Here is a 25,092-nt window from a genome sequence, read left to right as displayed (position 1 = left end):
CCCACCTACTTCTCATAACCAATATAGTGAAGAGGGAAAGAATGGGAAGAACTAATAAAAAAAAATAAGTTTATAATATGATTGGCAATATGACTTGGTTATTGAACATATAATCTTCCTTTAAATGAAAAAAAAAATGAAATTTCAAATGAAAAATATATGGATAAAGAAGAAATTGCATACAGATAAGTAGATGTGTCACTGACCAGAAAAGGAAAAGTTGAGTTCCTACAATTTTGAGATTTTTATGCTTCCCCTGAATGGTTATAATGTCTGGCTTTGGAACAAAATACTTAGTACAAGAAATGTGAATTAGTAAAGTCAAAATACCTTATTAACTGGGTCATTTGAAGAATATAAACATGCAATTTATTTTTCTTTTCTTTTATTGTTTTAGAAATTATTATAGGAAAGCAACGCAGAGCCCTTTCTTTGCCAAGTTTCAAATATATACATGAAATCTTGGTATGATACTTAAAGAAAAACAAAATGTTGCTTTTGTTGTTCTTTATGAAGAATATGCAAAAAGTCCCTAGAGAAAGGTCCTAGCATGTATTTTATGGTGTATAAACATAAATTGACAATTCTCTATAGCATGCTATTTAGTACTGTAATGGTACAAGCAAATCATATCATTATATAAGAATTATACAGGAAAATAGTAAAGAAAAACATAAAATTTCTAAGCCACGAATGCTTCTTTTCTTAATTATTCTTACAGAGCAGAATTTTTTTAAAAAAATAAAAGTATGCAACTTGTCCAAAGTGCTCATTCTTAATCTTTCAGTGATATTACATATTTTTTTTAAAAAAGAGGCCGTGTACAGGATTTCTTAGAGAAAGCATCATTCATATTCTGGTGCATTTTCCAGAAAAAAGGGGGTGGGGCAGGGAGAGGGGGGGAAGGGAGGAAAAAGGCACACATCCAGTTGCTTATGAGCTAAGCAGCCCTTTCAGTGTAATACCTCCATAAGAGACTCAAATGGCAGAACACTGAAAAGTTATATGCATGTACAGATAATACGTACCAAATTCAGGCAGAATGACATCATATGTTTATATAAAACTTGATTTATATTGCATGCATTTTAGTTCTATCTGGCTTACCATTCCAAACTGATCCATCCCTATCCAAGGTGCTAAATAATGCAATGCCATATTGTTTAGCTAATAAACCGGGGACTTCCTCCCATGTTTGAGCCAAATCTGACTGAGGATTATGGGAGTCATAGTCAAGATCTTGTTTAGTGGGACCTAGATGGGAAAAGATGGCTCTTTGCTGAAGCATGCAGCAATTACTCACCATATCCATGAATGCCTCCTGAATGGGAAATTGTTTACATGCATCACATTCATAGTTCTGTCAGCATCAGTCTTTATCAATCCAAAACTTTTATCTCTTGTGGTATTCATAGGTACACTCCACAGCATCAGCTAGCGTAATGAACTATTGCAATTGTTTTCAGTATATATGCTTATATACATATATACATATATATCATATTCCGTGTGTTTCAGGAACTCCAGCATAGAGAACAGAATTTTCCTAAAAATTTCTAGCACCTGCAGACCAAATCTGGAGTCAGAAGCTAAGCAGTGTTGGGCCTGGTTGGCACATGGATGAGAGACCTTCTGTATGCAAGATTGGGAAGTCCAAATATATATATATATATATATCCTGGAAAAATGCAGTTGCAAATGACTTCTATATTGTGCCCTAGAAAACCACAGGGATCTGTCGGGGTAGTCACTGGGAGTTGAACTTGAAGAATTTATTTTTTTCTAACTCTAGGTCCATCCATTAATGCCATTTGCTTATGTAAGGAAAGAAATATCATCAAAGAAAGAGAGCTTTATGTAGCTGATCCTGAAAAAGGCAGTAATTCCCCTTGATAAATCCCAAGTATAAATTAAAGGGTCTTCATATGCAGCATTTTAGACAGTAGGAACATGTGAGTCAAAAGTGAGTTTCTTGCCATCTGTGTTAGATCAGTTTTTAAGAGGAAAAGCAAAACTTCATACTGTTTTGCCATGCTGTCCTTTAGAAACAGATATTGCTTTTTCTTCTTTCTTAAATACATATTCAGCATTCCTTATTTCTTTTGGCAAGGAAGAAGGGACAAAACATGAAGAATAACCGCACACAAAACAAACTTTTCATCTAGAAATGAAGCCCCTTGACTTGCTTCAGAGGAGAGAGTCCTAGGCAGTGCTATTTTCTTGCTCCTGCTCCTTGAGAAGAGAAGAGGATGTCGACACACCATTGTGAACCAAAGGGGCTCCCAGGATGCTATTTAACGCCATTACAAAACTGCCCTTTCCACTGTAAGGAGGATGACAATTCCATGGCACTAAGGGTGAACAGGGGGTCTCACCAAAATCACAGGACTTCCTTCTGACAAAAGACACCTAGAATCCTGCTGTTAAAATATAGATTTCTTTGCTGCAGTGTCCAGCTTTAAGGGTTGTGGCTTTTAAGTCAATACTATGTTCTGTAGAACTAAAAAAACAACAACCATGTGCCCTGCCCAAAGACTACAATTTAAAGTCCTGCATCCTTCTAAACATTCTTCCTTGTAAACTCTCTTTTTCCTTTAATAGGTTCCTTCAAGGAATTGGGTCCGAGATGTTGTTTACTGTTACTCCGGAATGTCTGGTAACATCCTTGGATAGAGAGACGTGATACTGGCGGGGGGGAGGGAAAAAAACCCAAACCCACCCGACCCAAAGTCCGCTCTGCAGGTGGAAGAACGTGCATTCCTTCCTTCCGCTTGGAAATACGATTTGCCACACTGACCTTCGAAAACCATTTATCTTCCTTTCTTCCCGGGAGCCTGGGACACTTGCAAGGTAGCCTCGGCCACTATCATTGTGCAGCAAAATTAGCCCCCGGGCCGCAGTGAGGATGTGCTAGCGTCAAGGGGGCCCCTCTAGGTGGGTTCTCCATCCTGCCACGGCTTGTCCTCCGCTGCTTCTCCGGCAGGCACCTACCCAGGAAGGGAAGCGGCTGTTCGACAGAAAGGAAGGAAGGGGGGCAGAAAAGAAAAAACAACAACGGAGGGAGCCCGAGGTTCTCCGATTTGAAAGAAATCAAATCCCGCTTTGGGAATCTCCTTTCCCTCTGAAAGAGACAGAGGGCTTCTAAAGCCGCCTCCGGTAAGATCAGTGCAAATGCATATATCACTCGAGGGGGAGGAGGAAGCCTCGCAAGGAAAAAAAAATGACAGACTCTCCTCAGTTTGACAAAAAAAGAGAGAGAGAGAGAGAGAAAAGAACCGTCACGTCTGTTCAACTTTCCTATAGATTGTTAATGCCCGGCGGGGAGAGAAGCCGGAGGAAAAACCTTCCCGTTGGATCCAAACCAATTGTGAACCCTCCAGGCAGGAAATCCTGTACCTGAAAAGAGAGTTTCACAAGAAACAGCGATGTCATATATATATATAGAGAGAGAGAGAGAGAGACCCCCGCGCCAGATCCAGAGGCTTGGTGAAGGAGCGCTCCCAAGCCGGACGGATCGCCCACTCCGAGCACGGTGCCTTATTACTTCTCGGCACTTCCTGTTTCCTTTAAGGACGGCCCTGGCGGCCGCTGCCTTCTACAAACCCTCCACTGAGCCCCAACCCTGTTGTTGTCATTCTGGAACAAGGAGACACAAGGCGCCCAAGACTAATGGGATCCTATTGGGAACTGAAGCCGCCTTTTTTTATTAGAAGCTCCAAAAGGGAGACGCCGCTGCTCTTTGGCATGCAGACCGGGGCGTGGGAGCGGGCTGCGAAATCCACCTGCTTTACATTTCTCCACCCACCCACCTTCCCTCTCTCTCTCTCTCTCTCCTTTTTTTTTTTGTCTCTCTTTCAACACACAGACAGCCGTTGAGAGACCAGGATGCCGTAAAGGAAAAGGGGTGTGGCAACCCGGTTATTGCCTGTAAATCCCGCGGGTCGAAGTTTTCCCTCTCTTTCCTGCGTGCCACATCAAATCTATCACGGAGAAAACGGCACGTCCCGTTGGGCCACTTCGAACGGCTTTAATATGTAAGAAAGTGCCCGCCCCCGCCCCCCGGCGTCTTATTCGGGCACATTGTGACACGCCAGCTACTGTACTTCAGCACTGGCAAAGCCTCCCTTCAGCGGAGACTCCCAAGTTCCCAGGAAGAAAAACACAAATGGGAATAAAGACAAAACCGAAAAAGCCCGTAGCGCTCCAGGCTGCCGTTTGCCTCTTTTCCTTTTCATTCACTGCCCGCATTACCTCTCAATGCTATTTGGTAAAGGCTATGACTCATCTTGCTGTAGAGGATCTTGCACGTTATGCATGCGACAAAGCCTCATTCTCTTCCCCAAATGCTGAGAAATCATTTGTGTGCTAAGCTCTGGACAAGAAGTTTGACCCCCACCCCCACCCCATGTCCGTGTCCATGTAATAACATATGTGCAACATATATAATGTACAATGAGGCCAAACCTGGGTGGGGGGGGGGGGTCAGTAATAATGCTAATAATCATGGTTTCTGAAATCGGTCACAACCTTCTGGAGGTGAATACCGCAGATTGATCCATAAAATGGCTTTAAACACAATGCCTGGGTTTATACAACGGGATAACCCAGCACAAAACAAATGATGGTTCAGCACAAGATATAAATCAAATGACACCCCTGGCTTTTCCACCCTGTCTTCTCCTTCCAGCTAAACACTTCTTTCCCTTTCAGTTTAGAAAATATGCTATATTTTCTATGCCGTGGGAACGCTGTATGCTTTGTTTTACTACAACTCCCATCTTGCCTAGCCAGCATAGGCATTGCACTCGCCAAGAGTGTAGGCCTCCACTTGTTACCGCTAGCAGCCAATACAGTACGGCAGGGGTCCCCAACCACCGGTCCCCAGACCGGTACCGGTCCGTGGATCATTTTTTACCGGGCCACAAAGCTTGGGCGCTGCCATCTTGTTTAGACGGTGCTTCCGGGTTTTCGGTTGGAAAGTGCTTCCGGGTTTTCAGTTGGAAAGCGGCGTTTGGGTGCTCACGCCTTAGTTTCGTCAAAGAGGGGGTGGCGGCTTCGAACGAAGAGCCGTCCCGATGGCGTTGGAGTCTCGCGTTACTCAGGTACCGGTCCGTGGAAGAATAAATAATTGTGAAACCGGTCCCTGGTTCAAAAAAGGTTGGGGGCCACTGCAGTACGGTATATGGAGACCCAGCAAGCAGCATTTCACACGTTCAGCTAAAAGTAATTTGAAATTGACATCCACATCTTATTACAGCTCTTCCCACATATGAGAACAAATAGATAAGTTAGATGAGTGGGATAAAGGATCTTTCTATACGTGCAGCTGATTATAGAGCAAACCATATAAATAGTTGTTTGTTTATTTGTTAAACATCTATGCTGCCATCTCACTAATACTGTGACTCTGGGCGGGTTACAATCAACAGTTATGAAGTGCTAAAAACAATTGAAATTAGAAAAATTGGGTAGAAAAGTTAAAAATCAAGATGATGAGGTAGTCATCTTCTCTGCCACCCCCAGCATAGTTGGCTCCTATTGGGGCTCCAGGCCAAGCAGCAAAGCCAAATTTTTAGACTCTTCCACTGTAGAAGGCAGGAATGTGGGGTGGATGTCACCTTGAATGGGAAAATATTCCAGATGGTGGGGGGCAGAGGTGGTATTCAGCAGGTTCTGACCAGTTCTGAAGAACCGATAGCGGAAATTTTGAGTAGTTCGGAGAACCGGCAAATACCCCTTCTGACTGGCCCCACCCCTATCTATTCTCTGCTTCCCAAGTCCCAGCTGATTGGCTGAGTCTTGTTTGGTGGCCCTGCACAGGAGAACAGATCTGGAAAGCAGATTAGTGGGATGGGGGAGAAACTGGGATTTTGCAGTTACCTTCCCCCTGGAATGGGGTGAGAATGGAGATTTTACAGTATCCTTCCCCTGCCACCCCACTAAGCCATGCCTCCTAAGCCACACCATGCCCACCAAGCCACGCCCACAGAACTGGTAGTAAAAAAAAAATTGAATCCCACCACTGGTGGGGGGGGCTTCTCCTGGACCCCACCAGCTGAAATTCTTTGTCCCATGGGATCCAAAGTAGATCCTTTCTGCTAGAACAAATGGAGCCGGTTAAACCCATCAGGGTGAGATGCTTCCTTCAGATATAATTTTCTCAGTGTTCCCATGGCATTGTCTTCATTCCATACCACTAGTGAGACACACTAATTGTAGTGATGTTAAAGCAGCATTTTCTTACTTAGTCCAATATATTTCAAAGACAGCCTCATGGTGTATCCAATTGGTTAGGCTTTGCAGAGAGAAGCCTAGGGACAGGAGTGAATTAAATAGAGGCAGGAAAGAAAAAGGGAATGGATACAGTAAATTTCATGCCAGTAGTAGCTTTCTACAAGCACAGTAATGGGGGAAAGCCCATTTAGAGAAGTCATTCATTATCAGTTGGCAAGCTTAAAAGGTGCCCTTTAAAGTTTATCAAGTGATATCCCTTTATGCAACCAAAATAGCAAAAGGAGCATGACACCTCAACAGCTAACACTTTTATTGTGCTATCTTCCTTCAGGGACAACAGTCCATTTTATCAGATATATTTACACCCATACAAGTTTATGATTTGAGGTTGGTAAAATGAGGACCCAGATTGTTGGGGACAATATGCCGACTCTGAAAACTGCTTAGAGATTGCTGTAAAGCACTGCGAAGCAATATATGTCTAAGTGCTATTGCTGTTTGGTGAATTTGATAGTGTTTAGTGTGGTACTCTTAGTTGTTTTCATAGAAATTAAGTGGGCACTGATGAGATGGCAGCACTTGCCTACTAAAGTACTTGCCTATTGCTCCCCCAGATGGGATTGCATTGTCAAGGCCAAATCACAATAAAGAGAAAAAGCTCAGGCCAATTTATAAAGAATTCAAAACAGTCCCACACATGAACCTATTTTATATTAGGTCAGATTATCAATCTAACTCAGAACTATTATGCATGATTTACTTCCAGTCTTCCCTAATCTGGTAGACTCCAGCTATATTGGACTATAATTTTCAGAATCCCAAATGGTGATTTGTAATCCAATACTTCTTGAGGCCATCAGCAATTGGAGAAGAGTAGTCTGACCACTGACCAGAAGTAATGAATCTCAAAGCAATTAGCAATGTAATGATATATAAATCAATAAGCAACTACACCTTGATGTACATCAATAATATATTTTAATATGATAATTTGTGCTATGATAGTAATTTGAATGAAAACAAGCTCTTACGCTTTTTATTATAAATCAGGGAACTCTTGATTCTGAATAGATTACAACAGAATACAAAGGTTTCTTAAATAAACAAATAAATCTACCATCTCAGTTGCACAGTTCTGATGCTAATTTATCATCTCCATGTGAACTGAGCTCATTGGCATGGCACACATTTGAATGACAAATAATCCAAGCAAGATAAAACTCCTGCTTGGGCTTATGACCACATAAATACCATATGTGTAAAGATAACTGAGCAAGAAGACATGGCTTACTTACTTATATATAGAAATATTTAGAAGAATAAACTTCAGGGGATAAAAGGACAAGGTGTATTTATTTAATTTGTAAAATTCTGCAATCTTTTGTACAACAATTGTTGATGTACAGAAACATCAAAGGAAAACAGCTATGGTACAGTAAGGACCAATATAATGCAACTACTAATACTAACAAGCTCCTTGGGTCATTACACATTCCTGTGGCTTTTTCTCTATTAACTTAAGAAATCCCTCAAAGAAGAAAGTTCTTTGCTTGCTGCAGAAGGTTAGAAATATTAAGGCTAATCAAACTGGTCTCAACCCCTGATTTCATGACAGTGAGAAACTCCAGGCAAATGTTCTCAAGATGTTGTTACTGACTGGGCTGATTCAAATGGAAGGAGAAAATCTATGTTTTGAATAATTTGTAGATTTCAGGTGGTCTTTAAAGATGACCCCATAAAGAGTGAATTGCAGAAATCTAGCATGGTGGAAAGTAATGGACTGTAACTGTATAACTGCATAACAAGAGAAAGAGATGCAACCAAGAGCTATCAGACAGTAGAAAACTGAGTCTCAAGCAGAACTATGTCTCAGACATGATCCTCTCTAGTTCCTATGAAGATAAAGAAATGGAAGGAAGAATTGCATTCAGACTTTCAGTATTCTGCTCCTGTAACCTTATAATAAACGTAAAATTAGCATTCATAACTCTTGTTTCCTAATCTGGTCTATGTTGAAGATCTGGGATGGGTGATGTAAGTATGAATCACTATCCAATGTTTCCCTGTTTCCAAAGCAGTTAGGGCTCTAGCTGAAATTGGAGAACAATCCTTTAGGCCACAGCTTCATCACCCATCCAGCAACGGCAGTGAGTTCAAGTTACAGACCTCTGGAATAATGCTAACATTCTCAAGATTACATCAGGAGCAGCAGAGAACGTCATTGAATTAATAGCTGCTCCATTCTGCTTGGATGGCTGGATGTTTTTTTCCCCACCCCAGCCCTAACAGTCTCTAGGCATCAGGATAAGTCTTGGACTTCATTGCTGGAGCAGCCCAGAGTGACAACATATTGATGATACCACACTCTGAACAAATGATAGCATCTCTCAGGGGCTTCCTGTAGATATTAAGGAGTGTGAGAAGATTAAGCCTTATAGCATTTTACTGATATGCCCCCATTTGCAACCCTGACTTGAACCATTCATTAAGGAAGAAAAAGAACCACTGGAGGATACTTCTCACAATTCCTAACCCCTGAAAATTGTTGATGGTGTTGGAAGTTAAAACACACTCATCTCCTAGGAAAATGAAATATTTTAGGATATACTAAAAAGGCAGAATATTTCCCTTAAAAGAGGAGTAGAAACTCAGAGAGGGTTAATGGGCATTAAGGCCTGGCCCAGTCCTACCTCCTTCAGGCAGATCCATAATAGGAATTGCCAAAAGCCCTTTCATTACATCATCACCCAGCAAGAGTCAACAAGCCTGGGACTCAAAAGACAACCTACAAAGTTACCCCTGCATGGTCCCATGGGAGTCTGACAACCAATCAGAACACAAGCTCAAATTCAAAGCCCAACAGAGAGCATAAAACCCAGGCACTCTCAGCATCTCCTCCCTTTTTTCTTTGCCCCAAGAGCTCCCAGGCATGTGATCCTGTCCACCATTAAATCATCTTTCCAAACAGCCTCCAGTGACTTTTTCCCCACTTGGAACTGAACCCAGAAGGATATTTCTTCCAATAATGGTATGGAAAGGAGACTAAAAGTTAGTAGGGCCAGAAGAATCAAATTCCCCACAATTAGAAACTGACAAAAAAATAATAATCAACAACCCTCATGACCAATGCAGCATTGTCTCATGATCAAATGAGGATTGAAACCTCCAGCATGATCTAAAATTCAAATCTCCACCAAAAACATAACCTTAACCCTCTTCCTAGGGAAAGTTAGACACAGCATTTATAGTTCTTCAATACAGCCAGATCAAGAAAGGGCTTTTCAAGAAGGGGGAGCAGCAATGCTTCTTTCAAAGCTGTAGGAGGCCCCCCCCACCTTCCCAAAGATCACCTCAAGGCTGAGCTGACTACACATCCCTATCTTCTGTAAAAACCAGGAGAAGTACTAATCAAACTACCAAGTGGCAGGAGACATACTAGCAAGCATCCTGTCCATTGCACTGGAATCCACAGAGTAAAAGAAATCCCAGTTAAACTAGCCAGACTTTGCTGTAGTCTCTATCATAGACTCCAGTGGAACTTTTGGTGAATCTGAGGGATTTTATCCTCAAAATGTTGTAGAAAGTAGTCATTATCTGTGATGTCTCAGGATATTCAGTGTCAAATAGTTGCCCTTTGCAATAATCCTCCTACTGGAACTTGGCACTCTCTTAGACAAGATACTTCATTACAGAATCAAGCAATTACTGAAAGACAAAGAGATGTTTCTAACCAGTAGGAATCCAGTTGTATTTCTATTTGTGCTACAAGATTTAAATGCTGAACTAAATTCTCCTGCTCTTTTCCGATAGATTACTTGCAGAACTTTTCTCACACCTGGCTTTTGTGTACAAAATGGATCATTCCATTCCCAAGCCTCTCGTTTCCTGCCTCTATGGCTCCAATTCTCAAATGCAACAAAGATTCACTTTTTTAAAAAAATCATGCAAGAATGAGAACTCAGCAGCTGTGTCTGGGCTTCAGCTTCTGGTAAGCCCAGACAGAATGGCCGGAATACAGAATGATTGGAATGGTTACATTTGCTTACATCTGGAAAACATATTTTGGCCCCTGCTGTGGAGAATTAACTAGATAGGACTTTCCCTTAGAACTGGATAACCTAAACATTAGTCTTGAGCACCAAGCTGAAGAACCATTTGTAGGCTGTAAATATATATTTACAACACACACACGCACGCACGCATACATTTTAATGTGCCTTTACTAAATACTATAAATCGCAAATCTAGTAATGCCAACCATGGTAAGCAATGTTGATTGTTAAAGAATATCTTATCATTGACAGGAAAAATGGAGTGATGCACTTGTCCGTTTTTAGACAGGTCTGCTGTCACAGCAGAATAGGTAGCACACATTAGGAGTGAAGACCAAAGTACAGTTGCGTTGACTGAATTCACATATATTTTAACCTTCTTTTTCCTCTCTCCTGTAGGATCAAAGAGGTGGGAGAAAGTGTAGAAATGGTTGTACTGCATGCTGAGAAAGGCACAGACACTTGTGTGCCTAAGAAAGCACCTGTACTTTTGATACCACTCAAGGACTTGTCTCCGTCATAGAAGAAAGGGGTCACCTCCCTCTCCTGTGAATCCGCCATTCGGATACTATGGCGGTCCAGGTAAAGCCATGTTTGCCTCATACAACCCAAGATATTTGAGGGTGAAAAGAAACCCATTAAATGTTGCTTCACATGCACCATAACCATGACCAAGGTAAGCAGAGACAGAGTTAAGCACTATTTAAAAATGATGGGACGGGGGAAACAGGTTAGCTCAGGTTTAGGTTCAGTGGTGGGATTCAAATTGTTTTACTACCGGTTCTGTGGGCGTGGCTTGGTGGGCGTGGCAGGGGAAGGATACTGTAAAATCTCCAGTCAGAGGTGGTATTTGCCAGTTCTCTGAACTACTCAAAATTTCCACTACCGGTTCTCCAGAACTGGTCAGAACCTGCTGAATACCACCTCTGGTTAGGTCCTGTTGTGTAGCACAGACTGTATAAACTGTTCTCCCTCCCCCAACTTCTGTCACCCAAGAACTTAAGAGCACAAAGAAAGAAATGCAGATAGAAAGCATAATGACCAGAGTGCTAATAGCTGAAGAACCAAATCTAAATCTACTCATGAGAATAATTCATGGCATAAAAGTCATACTTTCTCTTTTTAACATATCACCCAAAATTGTTTTGTGAATTCTATGTGGGTGGAGAATTGTCTCCCCTGTATCCTTGGAAGAAAATCAGAGGTGGTATTCAGCAGGTTCTGACCAGTTCTGGAGAGCCAGTAGCGGAAATTTTGAGTAGAGAACCAGCAAATACCACCTCTGACTGGGGATTTTACAGTATTCTTCCCCTTCCACACCCACCAAGCCACACCCACAGAACCGGTAGTAAAAAAAATTGAATCCCACCACTGAGGAAAATATATCAATTTAACAAATAAATAATATTAGTAAGTAGAACCATAGCTAATGATGGTAAAAGGGGGGAAAAGCCCAAAATTATGACTATATATCTCTTAACTCCTGCTAGAAAATATGGTTTGATTCAGCTACTTCAGCTGATTTATTATCTGAGTAAACAAACACTAAGAATGTCTTTTAATCCACTTAACTTAGCCAGTTCAAGGACTCTAATATCATTGTCAAAATGAAGTTTGCTTTGTGCATTATTTCTAACCAGAAGGGTAGAATTGGCACAAGTGGCACTTTTTACCTTAGGGCAGGAGTGTAGAATTAAAATATTTTGTCCGAAAGATTCCTGAAAGATAATGTGTTGCATTACATATGCCGCAGAGCAATGTCAAATCCCAGAATGAGATGGGGGGGGAGCACCACTTTTCAGCCCTTGTTCTTCCCAACACTCCTAACATTCATAAAACTAGGAGGGGAGGCATCTGAAGTCCTGGAATCATCCTTCAGCCACAGCTGCTGCAAACTGGTAGCATGGTCACCCTCCTATGCTTTGAGATAGGAAACACACAAAAACAACGCTTTTTTAAAACCTAAAGAAAAAACAATTAAGAAGTCCCCAAAACAAATAAGTAGAAATTCTCAGGCTTGTCATGTCTGTCACATGGCTAGACGTACTCTGTAGCAGTGTTCCACACAATGTGCCCCCTCCTTTTATGCCTCCCCCAAATGTGGACCCCAGGAGGTACAGAAAATTGCAATTTGGATTGCAGTCATGGTAGTGGAATATTTTTAAACATGTTTTCCTGTGCTATTTTTTCCTAAAATAAAATATGCAGGATTTTATTCCACAAGAGAAAAGAGAAAAGAGGAAAAAAGAGTATACCGAATACAGTATGCTGCAAATCCTTTCTCTGGCAAACTCTCTCTGGTTCTGGCAAACTAACTAGAAAAATCTGCTGCCTGGGCTCTGAAGCCAGTAACAAAACATTTCATTTACATAATGCATCCAAAACAAAGCTTAGAAAGACAAAATAATATTTCCATACCCTATAATGCCATTTTCCATTTTAAATTACCATAATCTTAGACTTCCATTAATGAAAAAAAAGAGCAGACTGTGACATTTGCCTTGTTTCTTCCATTTTTCCACTGTGAACTTCTAGGAGCTTTGACTGCTGCAAGGAATATTCTTGGGCAGCAGGCATGAAAGAAGCAAGATCTCCAGCACTGAGTGAGCCAGTTCAATCTCTCTCACATCATCTCTCTTTCATGCCGTCATCTCAGAAGCATAAAAGCAACTCTTCTCTCTGACACACAAAAGAACTTGGCGCATCAATTGTCAACCTTTAAGGCTCAGAAACACAAAGAGAGGATGAAAAAAGGGCAGAAGCAGGGAAAGTGGCAGCTTCTGTAATGAACTGTATCTAGAAAGATTTTTCATTACAGCACCGTGGCCTGAAATTATGCCAGTACCTGTTTAAGTGCTCTTTTGTCTGTTTCAGAGTGAGCCAGTTTCATTTCTCTTCAGAGGTTGACTTCCCATATGTGTTTATTAATTATTAATGCTATCTATATTTTCAACTAAATGCGGAAGTTTAGGCATCCCTGGACAATGTTGCTTCATTGAAACTCCAAACGAGCTTTTGCTGACAGCATCCCTACAGGGATGAAGTTAAAAAATAGAATAGAATAGAATTCTTTATTGGCCAAGTGTGATTGGACACACAAGGAATTTGTCTCCAGTGCATAAGCTCTCGGTGTACATAACAGATATAAGTGATAAATCATAGTCATCATAAATACATTCATTATGAATCATAAGATACAACACTTACTGAAAGTCATAAGATACTAAATAAGCAATCAAAATCATACTAGGAAACTAAATAAAACAATATAAATCGTAAAGATACAAGCAACAAGGTTATAGTCCTAAATAGAAAAGGAGATAGGTAATAAGAAGGATGAGAAGAATAATAGTAATACAGTCTTAGTAAATAGTTTTGAAGATTTGAACATTTACTTTTATGTGTAGTTCAAAATAAGAAAATGTTGTTTATGGCAAGTGCAAAAGATCCTTCCAGTCAGTAGTTTATTAATAACTACTATTCTTTGGTAGAAATAATAGTTTCCGAACATTTCTCATAGGCAGCTAAGAATCATTGATTTTGGAGTATTTTCCCACTCAGCCCTAGAGATGTTTTATTTTTAACTCAGAAATACTTTTAGGTCTTCCTGCACATACCACATGCTTGAGATCTGCCTTCAGATTTTTTACAATATTCAAGACAGGGCATTTGGAAATTTACTTTTTCGTTCTGTGAATTCTTCATCTGGAAGATTGTTTGGGACCTTTCTTTCTGACAGCTCTTCCATGTAGAACACTGTTCTATAGGCAATTTTGTACTGTGAACCTACTCTGGTATCAGCCAAACTTTTTATTAGGTTATTTGCAATGATCAGTAGGTTTTTTGTGACCCAAAGTAAAAGAAACAAACTGGGATTTTGACAGAGTTTTATTCTTTGCATTATTTAGATTTTATCCAAAGAATGTTTCCTAAATCTGATGTGGAATGAAATGTTGATATCATGTAGAATATAATATTTATATATTATATTATACTCTACATTAATTCATGCCTCAGTTTATCCTTTTGATTATTTAAAGCTGCAATTTTCTGTAATATTAAAAATTAATCTCAAAGAAATGAACAGTCCCTCACATCCTAACCTTTAAGTTATTATTAGAAACAAACTCCGTATTCTTGATACCTTGCCTAATTAATGAGGGAAGACACTTCCTTAGCTGGTGGAGATTCTCAAAGATTTAGAATATATTTTCTCAAATTAAAATTTGAAACTAAGGTAAGCTTCGGGGTCCTGTGTTGCTAAAGTTTCAGAATTTAGCAAGGGTCAGGGTAAGTCAATAAGAAAAACGCAGAACAAAATCAAAAGCCTGTGGTATAATGCAGTATTATGCAATATAAATGAACACTGGCTCCAGTTTTAAAGGTTGGACTTGGTTAAATGTCTGCAAAAGGCTTTAATGCCACTAACAAGATGAAATCATATTCCAAGGATCCAAATTCTGCACCTGCAGCCACTAGTATTGATCTGACCAGTCTAAGAGAACATCACACCTGCTGCAGTGAAAGCCAGAGAGTAGACAGAAGACAGTATGGCAGGTTTTATGAAGAGGAATCTTGGCAATTTTAGTTATAAGAAGAAGGTACTATTCGTGAATACTTCTAAGTAGTGAGCAAAACTCAAATGAAAGCTGGCAACTTGTAGCATAACAGCTTATATTAGAAGTTAAGACAAACCTAAACCTTGTTCACCTCTGAGCCTTATTTGAAAACTGTGCCTGACTCTGTAGAAATCTCTGAATGAAAATGGGTACGGTTTTGCTTATTGATTTCAACTATTTTTAATTGTTCATTTAGAATCTTGGCTTAAATTGGATCTAAGGACTGCCTATCAATTGCACAGTTAGTGCCTTTATTGATTTGAATTCCAAATAGTTGACAAATCTGTTAAAATGTTGTGGTAAAACTTCATTCACGCTTCCTTTAATAGACCTTTTATTAGTAGGAAATAGTGAGATGTATGTTTATCAAGATGCTGACAGCTGGGACCTGCATAACACGTCTTCTTGTGTATAAAGGTGTATGCAATATTTTTCTGTCCAATAGCTATATTTAAAACTTATCAGATCAGTGGTGGGATTCAAATTTTTTTACTACCGGTTCTGTGGGCGTGGCTTGGTGAGCGTGGCAGGGGAAGGATACTGTAAAATCTCCAGTCAGAGGTGGTATTTGCCAGTTCTCTGAACTACTCAAAATTTCCATTAATGGTTCTCCAGAACAGGTCAGAACCTGCTGAATACCACCTTTGCACCAGATATTTTAGAGGCTATATTCTAAAGAATATGGATAAGGGAGAGTAAAAGATGTTCTGAGTGAAACTAAATGTAATTTCATTTAGATATACATTTAATTAAAGTCAGGTTGTATCAATTAAATACAATTCGTAATATATTTAATAATTTCCTATTTCAGTCCTATCAAAAGCTGAAATTTAGTAGTAAATTTAGTAGTGGATTTGTGGCCTTACTCAAGGCTTTGGGACACTAGTTATCACTTCTACCCTAAATGATCATCAAGATTATTTCACCTGTTTCACAAGTGTAGATTGTATACAAGTGTACAAACTTGTAGATTGTTGATATTTTTATTTACTTTTCAATTTGAACTTCAAACCAATTAATAGCTGTGACATTACAAGAAACAAATAATTTATTTCTACATAATGGTGTGAGTACAATTATATATTATTATTCTTGCTAATGAAAAAAATAATCAGCAAAATGTTTTTGAAAGTTATTCTTTTAATATATAACCAGCTAATCACACTTTCATTTCTTTCCCAAGAGAAATCCATGGCTTAGAAAATGTACTAATAGGCATTATTTTAAAAAATAAACACTTTTTTTCTTTCAGTTAAAATTTTGTAGAACTATATCAAGAGTGTTTTCTGATAACTTTTAAACAGAATTAATTATTTTATTATTCCAGAAAAATTGTGATTAAATGTTTACTAATTACAAAACAACAATCTATGATACCATACATTTAGATAAGATCCAATAAGTATAACCATATAATTTGGCTTAACTTGCCAAGTTAAATCCACTCCCCAATAGCATGAATAAAAAAAATAACAATAAGGTGACCTTCCTTTAATAAACCATGAATCCCTTAGTTAATGTAGGAATAAATTCATAGGGCACATTTGCAAAATCATTTTGCAGTAAGGCTAAAAATGTTATCTGAAACTGGACTATTATCAAGATCTTAAGATGAAACCATGGCTTTCTCACACATACACACCTGAAACAAATATTTCATATAATGTCATATCATCCAAATCAAATTAATTGTCCTTTCCAGCTGTCAGAACAAAGTTGTGTACAAGTTATATACATTACTAATCAAGTAAAGAGCTTTCATTTATACAATATGCCAAGTTTATTTGTTTTAACCTTGATTGGTGTGCTTTGTCCCTTAAGCTGTTGAAGATTCAGTTAGTTCCATGTGTTCTGCACGGTACATTCAATGACCAGGTTACATAGGCAAATTGCATAAACATAGTAACAGGACTTGTCTTGTATAACATGTAACTGGGTCAGTTGAAGAGCTAATATGTAGTGGAAGCTTCAAGAAAGAACTTTCATTAAATAAGTCACTTAACCCCAAGCATTCAGGACCAAACAAGTTAAACATAGAGGGAAGATGTAAACACAGCTGCTGCTCACTGTGGATTTCACTACTTTTACATCTCTTGAACCTGAGAAGAATATTCTACATCAGGGATGTCAAACTCAGTTTCATTGAGGGCCGCATCAGAGTTGTGTTTGACATGGGGGGGGAGGGTATGGCCAGCTCAACATCAGTTGTGTTGGAGGCATCTTGGCAACCCAAGTGCTCTGTCAGTGAAAATGGAGCTTGGGCAGGCTGCATGAGGCCCTCCCGAGCTCAGTTTTTGCTAGCAGAGGGTTGCAGGAGGCCATTGCAGCCAAAAATGGACCTTGGAAGGGCTATGCGCAGCTCTCCTGAGCTCCATTTTCACTGGCAGAGGCACCGCAGGCCAGTCCTTCGCTGTTTCCAGGGTGGCTCCATGGGCCGGATCTAAGCACCCCATGGTCCAGATCTGGCCCGCGGGCCTTGAGTTTGACACCCCTGGTCTTCTTAGAGATGTACTGAAAATCAGAGTCTCTAACTCAGTCTCTAGCAATTTGAACCCTCACCCTTCCCAGAGGTAATAGCCTTTCAATTTCCTTTTCATTGGCTGGTGGACTACAATAATGAACTTTTCAAGATAGAACTCATGATAAGCTACTCATGATAAGCCACTAGCATGTGATGCCAAATTTACTGGGAGAAGGAAAGTCTAAGTTATTTACGTCATAGCAACAGGCCCATAGAATCTAATGAGAGCAATAGTTGTGAACTTGCTGCAGTTTAGTTGTTGCTTTATCTTTGTTGGTGTGTTGTGGGCTTTTTCTAAAATGAAAGCGATAGTCCTTTCCCATCTGCAGCCTGTGATTCTTACGACAACTTGCAACATCGTGTCCTGTGTTTTTGTTTTTGTTTTTCCTAAGCAAGCAGAAATAATGCCAATCCAGATCCTACGAAACTGACTGAAATACAGGCAGGGAAGAAAGGAAATAGCAAATCATTGATTTTTGTTTTGTTTTGTCGGGCCATGTACCATGAATAAAACTCTTAGTCTTAACACTTGAAGGATATGTGCCAAGCATTTCCATTTCAAACAATGGTTTATAGTCTGGCTGCAGGCAGTCCTTAACAGTCATAACAAGAACAGTTCCTGGTTACGTGTTAAACCTGCATAAAGCCAAATTTACTATAAACATGAAGCACCTTACATGATACTGTTTTTCATTTTTGAAATTTAAAAATGAAGTAAAACATGCAGGGATGCAATACATGTAAAAAGAGACTTTGATCATACAGTTGCAGCTGTCATCTTACCCTTTTTTTTTGTTCAGATCTCCCTGAAACTATGCGCAAAGATAAACAAGGCTCATTAGAGAAAGAGCGTTGGGCTTACCTGAAACACATCTTCTAGTTATACGTGAGGAGAATCCAAAGCGTGGGCTGTCTCCTGCTTCCTTGCTTAAAGATGGAGTCAATCAAAGTTTAGTCCAGCCCCCTTTCCACTGCGCATGCCCAGTTTTTGATGAAGGCTGATGATTGACTTGGGAGAGTTCTTTGGTGCTCGTTCCTGACCATTCTGAGCTCGGGACTAACCATCTAAGGATGGGATTTGGTTCTCCTCCCGTACAACTAGAAGATGCATTTCAGGTAAGCCCAACACTCTTTCTCAGTTGTACGGGTCGGAGAATCCAAAGCGTGGGACATACCCAAGCTAATTGTCCTGAGGGTGGGCCAACTCCTTGTCCCGAGCCCCCATCTCTGTGTGAACTCTTTGAAGCACTCTTCTTCCAAAGGATGCTTCCGCTGATGCAAATGTATCCAGTTTATAATTTCTGATGAATGGAGATTGCGATGACCACATTGCTGCCCTACAGATCTCTTCAATCGAGGCCTGTGTGTTCCATGCTGCTGATGTGGCTACACTCCTGGTTGAATGTTCCATTATGTTACCCGGTAATTGCAATGATTGGCTTTCATAAGCTTTTGTGATACATGTCTTGATCCATCTGCCTATGGTAGATGGTGAAAACCTTGTCCCAACGAACTCGGTCTCAAATGAAATGAACAATGCTTCCGTTTTTCTAATGGGCCTTGTTCTCTTAATATAAATGCATATAGTTCTCCTAACATCCAAGGAGTGCCACTTCCTTGCTAGACTATGGACCAGTTCTGGGCAGAAGTCTGGTAGTACTAACTCTTGTGCTCTATGGAATGTAGAATTGATCTTTAGGTTAAAGGTTGGATCTAATCTTAATACTACCCTATTCGGGTGAAATATACAGAGGTCCTCCCTCACGTATAATGCTGCCAATTCTGAAATTCTTCTGGTTGATGTAATGGCTATTAGGAAGGCCACCTTAAGGGTGAGTGAAGGTAGTCCTACTGACCTCAGTGGTTCAAAGGTCTCAGTCATGAGTGCCCTTAGCACTCTTGTCAAGTCCCAAGTAGGGTACCTGTGTATCACTGGTGGCTTTAGATTGGTTGCTCCCCTGATGAACATGTGGATTAGGGGGTGTCTTGAGAGGGACTCCGAGGTCCTGCAACCCAACACTGAAGCTATTGCTGCTACCTGCCTCCTTAAGGTGTTAGGAGTTAAACCCTTCTCCAGGCCTTCCTGGAGAAAATCCTAACTAACACTGTAACTAACATTGTGGTTGGATCTATTTGTTTCTTGGAACACCAGGTTCCAAATGCTCTCCAAGTAGCATCATAAATTCTGTTGGTTGATGGTCTCCTGGATGCCTGAGTGTCTGTATTACCTTGTCTGAGCACTCTAAATGCTTTAGTGTGGTCCTCTCAAGTGCCATACAGTTAGTTGCAGCCATTGTGGCTCTGGGTGTGGTATGGCTCTCGGACTCAGTTCTACCTTGTCTGGGGGAATTCTCCATGGTCTGGATACCGACAGATCTACCAGATCCTTGTACCAAGACCTCCTGGGCCAGTGAGGTGCTACCATTAAGACCTCCGCCCCCTCTTCTATCACTTTCTTGATTACCCTTGGTATCAAGGGGAGTGGGGGAATGCGTAGAGCAAACCCCTCGGCCATGCTTCTCGGAGTGCATTGGTTGCTTCCACTCCCTGTGTTGGGAATCTCGAGTAGAATCTCAGGAGTTGTGGATTTGCTGGCATCACAAACAGGTCCAGGACTGCTCTCCCGAATCTGTGAGACAGTTCCCTGAACAGGTCCAGGTGTAGGCGCTACTCTGAGTGGTCGACCATTGTTCTGCTGATCCAATCTGCCTGAACCTTTTCCACTCCCAATATGTGTTCCACCCTGATCGATAGAAGGCCCTCTGCAGCCCAATCGCTCTGCTTCTTGCATTAGCGCTAGGGAGTGAATACCCCCCTGCCTGTTGATATGAGCCTTGGCGGTCACGTTGTCTGTCAGGATCAACACATGCTGTCCCACTATCACTGACCTGAAGGCCCTTAGAGCCAGGTGAAATGCCCTGAGCTCCAACCAGTTGATGTTGTTCTTGAGGTCTGACTGAGACCACTGACCCTGTGTAATCTGGCTCTGACAGTGGGCTCCCCAGCCTACTAAACTTGCATCTGTTGTGATAGTCAGTTGGGTGGGTTCTTGAACCCACATCCCCTCGTCACTGCGGGTGATCTCCACCACTGGAGTGACTGCTTCACTCTGGGGGGGGGAGACTCATACCTTGGTTCCTGTATTGCCCTTGCCTGCTCTCTGGTAAGGTAATAGGAACCACTGCAATGTCCTTACGTGCAGCCTGGCCCAAGGTACTATCGAGATGCACCGATATCAACTTCCCTAGTATTTGTGACAGCAAGTCCAGGGACACCCCGGAGCTGTGCTCACTTGATTTATTGATGACCTTATGCTGTCCTGCCTTTCCCTGTGACAGGTAAACCTTGCAGGAGTTGGTGTCTATTACAGCTCCTAAGTGTTGTAATCGCCTGGTTGGTTCTAAGTGGCTCTTTTCGAAATTCACCGAAAAGCCATGCTCTTGTAATGTCTGTATTGTGGTTTCTAGACCACTCTGTGCTCATAGAGTCGATATTGACTGTATTAATATGTCATCTAAGTAGCATTGGACCCGTATGGGCTTTGTCCTGAGGAAGGCTGCTACTGCTGCCAGGACCTTGGTGAAAGTCCTCGGTGCTGAGGACAGGACGAATGGTAGAGCCCTGTACTGGTAGTGTCTCCCTGCATAACAAAACCGCAGGAACTTCCAATGCCTCCTGGTAATAGGTATGTGTAGGTAAGCATCTGTGAGGTCTACTGATGTCAGGACATCCCCCTCCTGTATGGTCCCTAGTACAGCTTGCAGGGACTGCATCTTGAATCTCCTGTATACTATGTGCCTGTTTAGTAATTTGAGATCCAAAATTGGTCTCCACACCACCACCCCGATGCCTTCTGTACAACAAACAGGTTTGAATAGAACCCTTGTCCCTGTTCGTTCTCTGGTACCACTTGTACATCTGAATGTCCAGCAGATGTTGAACTGCTGTTTCCATAATTACCCTTTTGGTTCTGTCCCTTGGCATCTGGCATCTTCTGAATGAACTCGGGGGTATGGAGATGAATTCCAGAACTAGGCCTTTTCTTAATGTGTCTAGGACCCACTTGTCCATTGTAGTTGACACTCATTGTAGTGAATAGGCCCAGCCTCCTGCCGATGGGCGCATTGCTCCGACCGTCACTTTGTATGCCGGAAGGCCCTGCCGGTCGAACTCCAGAAGGGGCGCCTTCCCTGAGACCATTGTCCACCCCTATCTCTAAATCCTGACCTATGTCTAGTAGGGGTCTGTGTGTACTGTCTCTGTGTGTATGGGGAGTGGCTGAAGCCACCCCCCAAGATAGGAAAGGGCTGTTGCCGTGTATATGGAGAAGGTCGCCTATCTGCCTGACCAAGTTTCCTGGGTAAGACCTTCCTCTTGTCCTTGGTTTCAATCAGTAATGGCTCAATGGCCTCTCCAAAAAGTTTGTCCCCTTTAACTGGAGCTAATGCCAGTTTCCATTTATGTTTCAGATCTGCCTGCCAGTGGCGGAGCCAAACAAGTCACCTTGCAGCCCATTAAGTGTAGTGTCTGCTATGAACTCTGTTGCAGCAGTTATTTTGTTCAAATCCTGTTGCAATCGAAGATCATCAGGTGGCATCCTTTCCTGCATCTGTTCAATCCATATCAGGACTGCTCTGCTGAAAAATGATGCCGTGGACGTTGCCTTTACTGCCCATGCCATGGCCTGGTGAACTTTTTGTAGGGACTGTTCTGTTTTCTTATCCTCCCCTTGTAGACCATCCTCAGCTTCGTTAGCCAACACTGTAGCAGACATGGAGACTGCCACAGGATTGTCTATCGTGGGAACTGGGAATAGGTCCGCTAGTTCCGCATTATAAAATTTCCTCTCATTTCCCCCTGGCGTTGGGAAAATAACTGGTCTGTCCAACTGACCTTCCACCACTTGCCTGAACAATTCAGGTGAAGGTATGGATTCACTTTCAACCTTGGTTCTAGCAAAAAATCTATCTTTGGGATCAGATGGTTCTAACTCAGACCCTTCTGTCCCTGTGATTCTCCCCAGGCCTGTTGCTATCTTAGCCTTCTCCAGCAGCATCTTAAACAGCTGGTGATGAAATAGACCTGTGAACATTGGAGTTTCTGGTTCATTAATTTCCTCATCTGAGAAAGCTGACTCCCTATATTCTTCCTTTCTTGAAACAGAGGCCTCACTGTGAGTGTCTGATCTACTGCAACTGTCTCCCTGGAAGCCCAGTTCCTCCCTTACTCCACCTGCTCGAGTAGAATGATGATGAGCATCCTGCCTCCTCTCATTAGGAATCAGGCTGGGTCTGTTACCCTAACTGTCCCTGAATTCTGCCATCATTTCTTTCATCATAGCCCTCATTTCCTCTTTAAAGGACTGTTCCCTGACTTCTGATGCTGTGGAGGAAGAGCTGGACTCTGTTGAAAATCTCTTTCTCTTGGGGGAGGGCTCTTCGTTGCATGCCTGAGAGCATTGTCTTTCTGATTCACTCAATCTTTCGTTCACACAAAGAGCAGGCTGAAAAGGTGTTGCACCCTCTAGTGTTGCGCTCCTTTCCTGGTACTTTGCTTTCATTGGTTTGCCTGTTGGAGCGCGGGAATTTCCATTCTTCTCCGCCTCTTTTTCCGCCCTTGGGAAGCATTTCTCAATGGCGCTTTGTCTCCTTAATGCCTCCCTCTCATCGGACACCCTTGAGAGGCCTTTCTGAAGCTCTCCCAGCCGCTCTGGGTTCCTTTGTGCTTTGCTCTCTGCTCAAACTGGGGGCAGGGGATTCCTGTTCCTCCAGGCTTGCCTCTGTTTCAGAAAATTCGGCCATAGTCTTTCCCTTTGACTTTTGCCAATAGAGTATACTCAGACTGGCCTGAGCATGGACTCTAGCGTCCCTTTCTCCCGGGTAGGCTTGTGTGGCTGTGATGGAAGCTTGCTCAGCCTAAGACTGTGTTTGCCCCCAATTAAAGAGAGTGCTGGAGGCTTGTGCGGCTTCTGGTTTGTTTAACGAAGGCTCTGGGAAAGCTGAGTTAATTTGCCCTCCTTCTTTGCTAGCCGATCAAGAGCCCGCCCACTCTTACTGAGGCTGTTGCCACTTATTCTCTTAACACCAAACAGCTATGTGGGCTTTCCCATCTTGGGATGAGGTCCCAGCTCTTTCACTTACTCACGGTTTGCTGACTTTCACTCTTTCTCTTGTCTTTCTTTTTTTCTCAAAGTATCCAAAGCGTTGATCCTATATTTTCATTCTTTCTTTCTGAGCACTCTCTCCTTGTGTCCTCTTTGCATGGAGACAGAGTCAAAAACTGGGCATGCGCAGTGGAAAGGGGGCTGGACTAAACTTTGATTGACTCCGTCTTTAAGCAGGGAAGCAGGAAACAGCCCATGCTTTGGATTCTCCGACCCGTACAACTGAGAATCATAAATTATATTAGTACTTGGACTATTGCATTCAGAAGAGTTTGTAATTGTCTAAAATTCTTACTTGGCCAATTAGTCAATAATGCCTTGTCCCCATACCATTTAACCAAGTAAGTAATAAATAAGTAATCTTTCAAATTGCTGAATTTTTATAGTTAGATATATTTATTGGATTCCAGTTTGTTCCAACTACATTAAAAATTATTTCCCATTTGAAAGGCAGGCAAAGATAATAGATATGTTTTACTAAATTCTTTGATTAGTTCTGAAATTCTACCATTTCTTTCCTTGTGTCATTTATTCTGAAATAAATCCTATTAAACTCAGTGAGGGAGTTACTTCTTGAAAAGTGTTTAAGATGTTAGCTTAATCCTACGTCTGCTTTTCTGGGTGTAAACTCTCCTGAATAGAGTGGAAGTTAATTCTGAATAAAAAGCATGAAGTTGGGCAGTACTTTTTCATCTTCTTTATATACTAACATATACTTTATAAATTATGTCAATAATGTTTTTAATTGCTGTATCGTAAAACATTAGACATCAGATTAGGCACAGTTATACAATTAGGTCCTTCCAGAAATTCAACCTTGCAATCAAGATCTAGATAATAACGGGAACTCCAAGGACTTTTAGATAAGTTACTTTTATTGCAGACAAGAAAGGAATCATATGTGTATATGGACTCAATTTGTCTACTATCAAACTGTAGCTCTCAGAGTTTCAACGTTAATTCTTTTGAGCCAATAGACTTCTGGCTGTTCTTCTCCCAGCTTTGAGACTGAAATACACCTATTCCATGTTTACACAATACCTCTATCAACAATACTGGTTCTGGTCTTAAAACTTCAGAACTTACATAAGGGGAAAATATAGACACATTGCATTTATCAAGTTTTCTGACCTTTTAATACAGAATAGTCTGAATAAAACCATATTTCTTTATCAGATAAACGTTGAATTCTTAGAAGGAAAAAATCAGAAAATCCACATTGTAATGATTTTTTATCAAGTTTTTTTAAACTGAAGTTCCTGAATTGAACACTGGATTGATAGAATTTGTTGCCAACTCAAAAAATCTAGGTGTTATTTTGATCAGAATCACTGCATGAAGTAAAATAAGGTAGGTTTTTTTATATATATATCATGGTGCCCTCTGAAGCCAGCAATACCCTTATTATTCAGAAAACTACTGAAGACCTACCGTATATGCCGGCGTATAAGACGCACCCGGCGTATAAGGCGACCCCTCAACATTTCCACTCAAAATATAGTT

General features: G+C 41.2%; 1 protein-coding gene across 6 annotated transcripts in view; it reads right to left on the bottom strand.

The window, feature by feature from the left end:
- PDE4D (phosphodiesterase 4D) overlaps positions 1–25,092 on the bottom strand; it is a 700,504-nt gene that overhangs the window by 305,542 nt on the left and 369,870 nt on the right. The window contains exon 1 of one of the 6 annotated variants that reach the window (XM_087958386.1): positions 1,304–3,424. The exons of the other annotated variants lie outside the window; for them this stretch is intronic. Within the exon in view, the coding sequence (XP_087814512.1) occupies positions 1,304–1,431 (128 nt within the window). The 5' untranslated portion in view covers positions 1,432–3,424. Of the gene's footprint in view, positions 1–1,303; positions 3,425–25,092 lie in introns of those variants that run through there. 6 annotated transcript variants of the gene reach the window in all.

Source organism: Notechis scutatus, chromosome 2, assembly GCF_049901735.1.
Source record: "Notechis scutatus isolate UNSWTSFEM ecotype Mainland chromosome 2, rNotScu1.2, whole genome shotgun sequence".
In the NCBI taxonomy this organism is placed as follows: Eukaryota; Metazoa; Chordata; class Lepidosauria; order Squamata; family Elapidae; genus Notechis; species Notechis scutatus.
The sequence above is the reverse complement of the archived record's forward strand: the minus strand, read 5'-3'. Positions and strand labels throughout refer to the sequence as shown.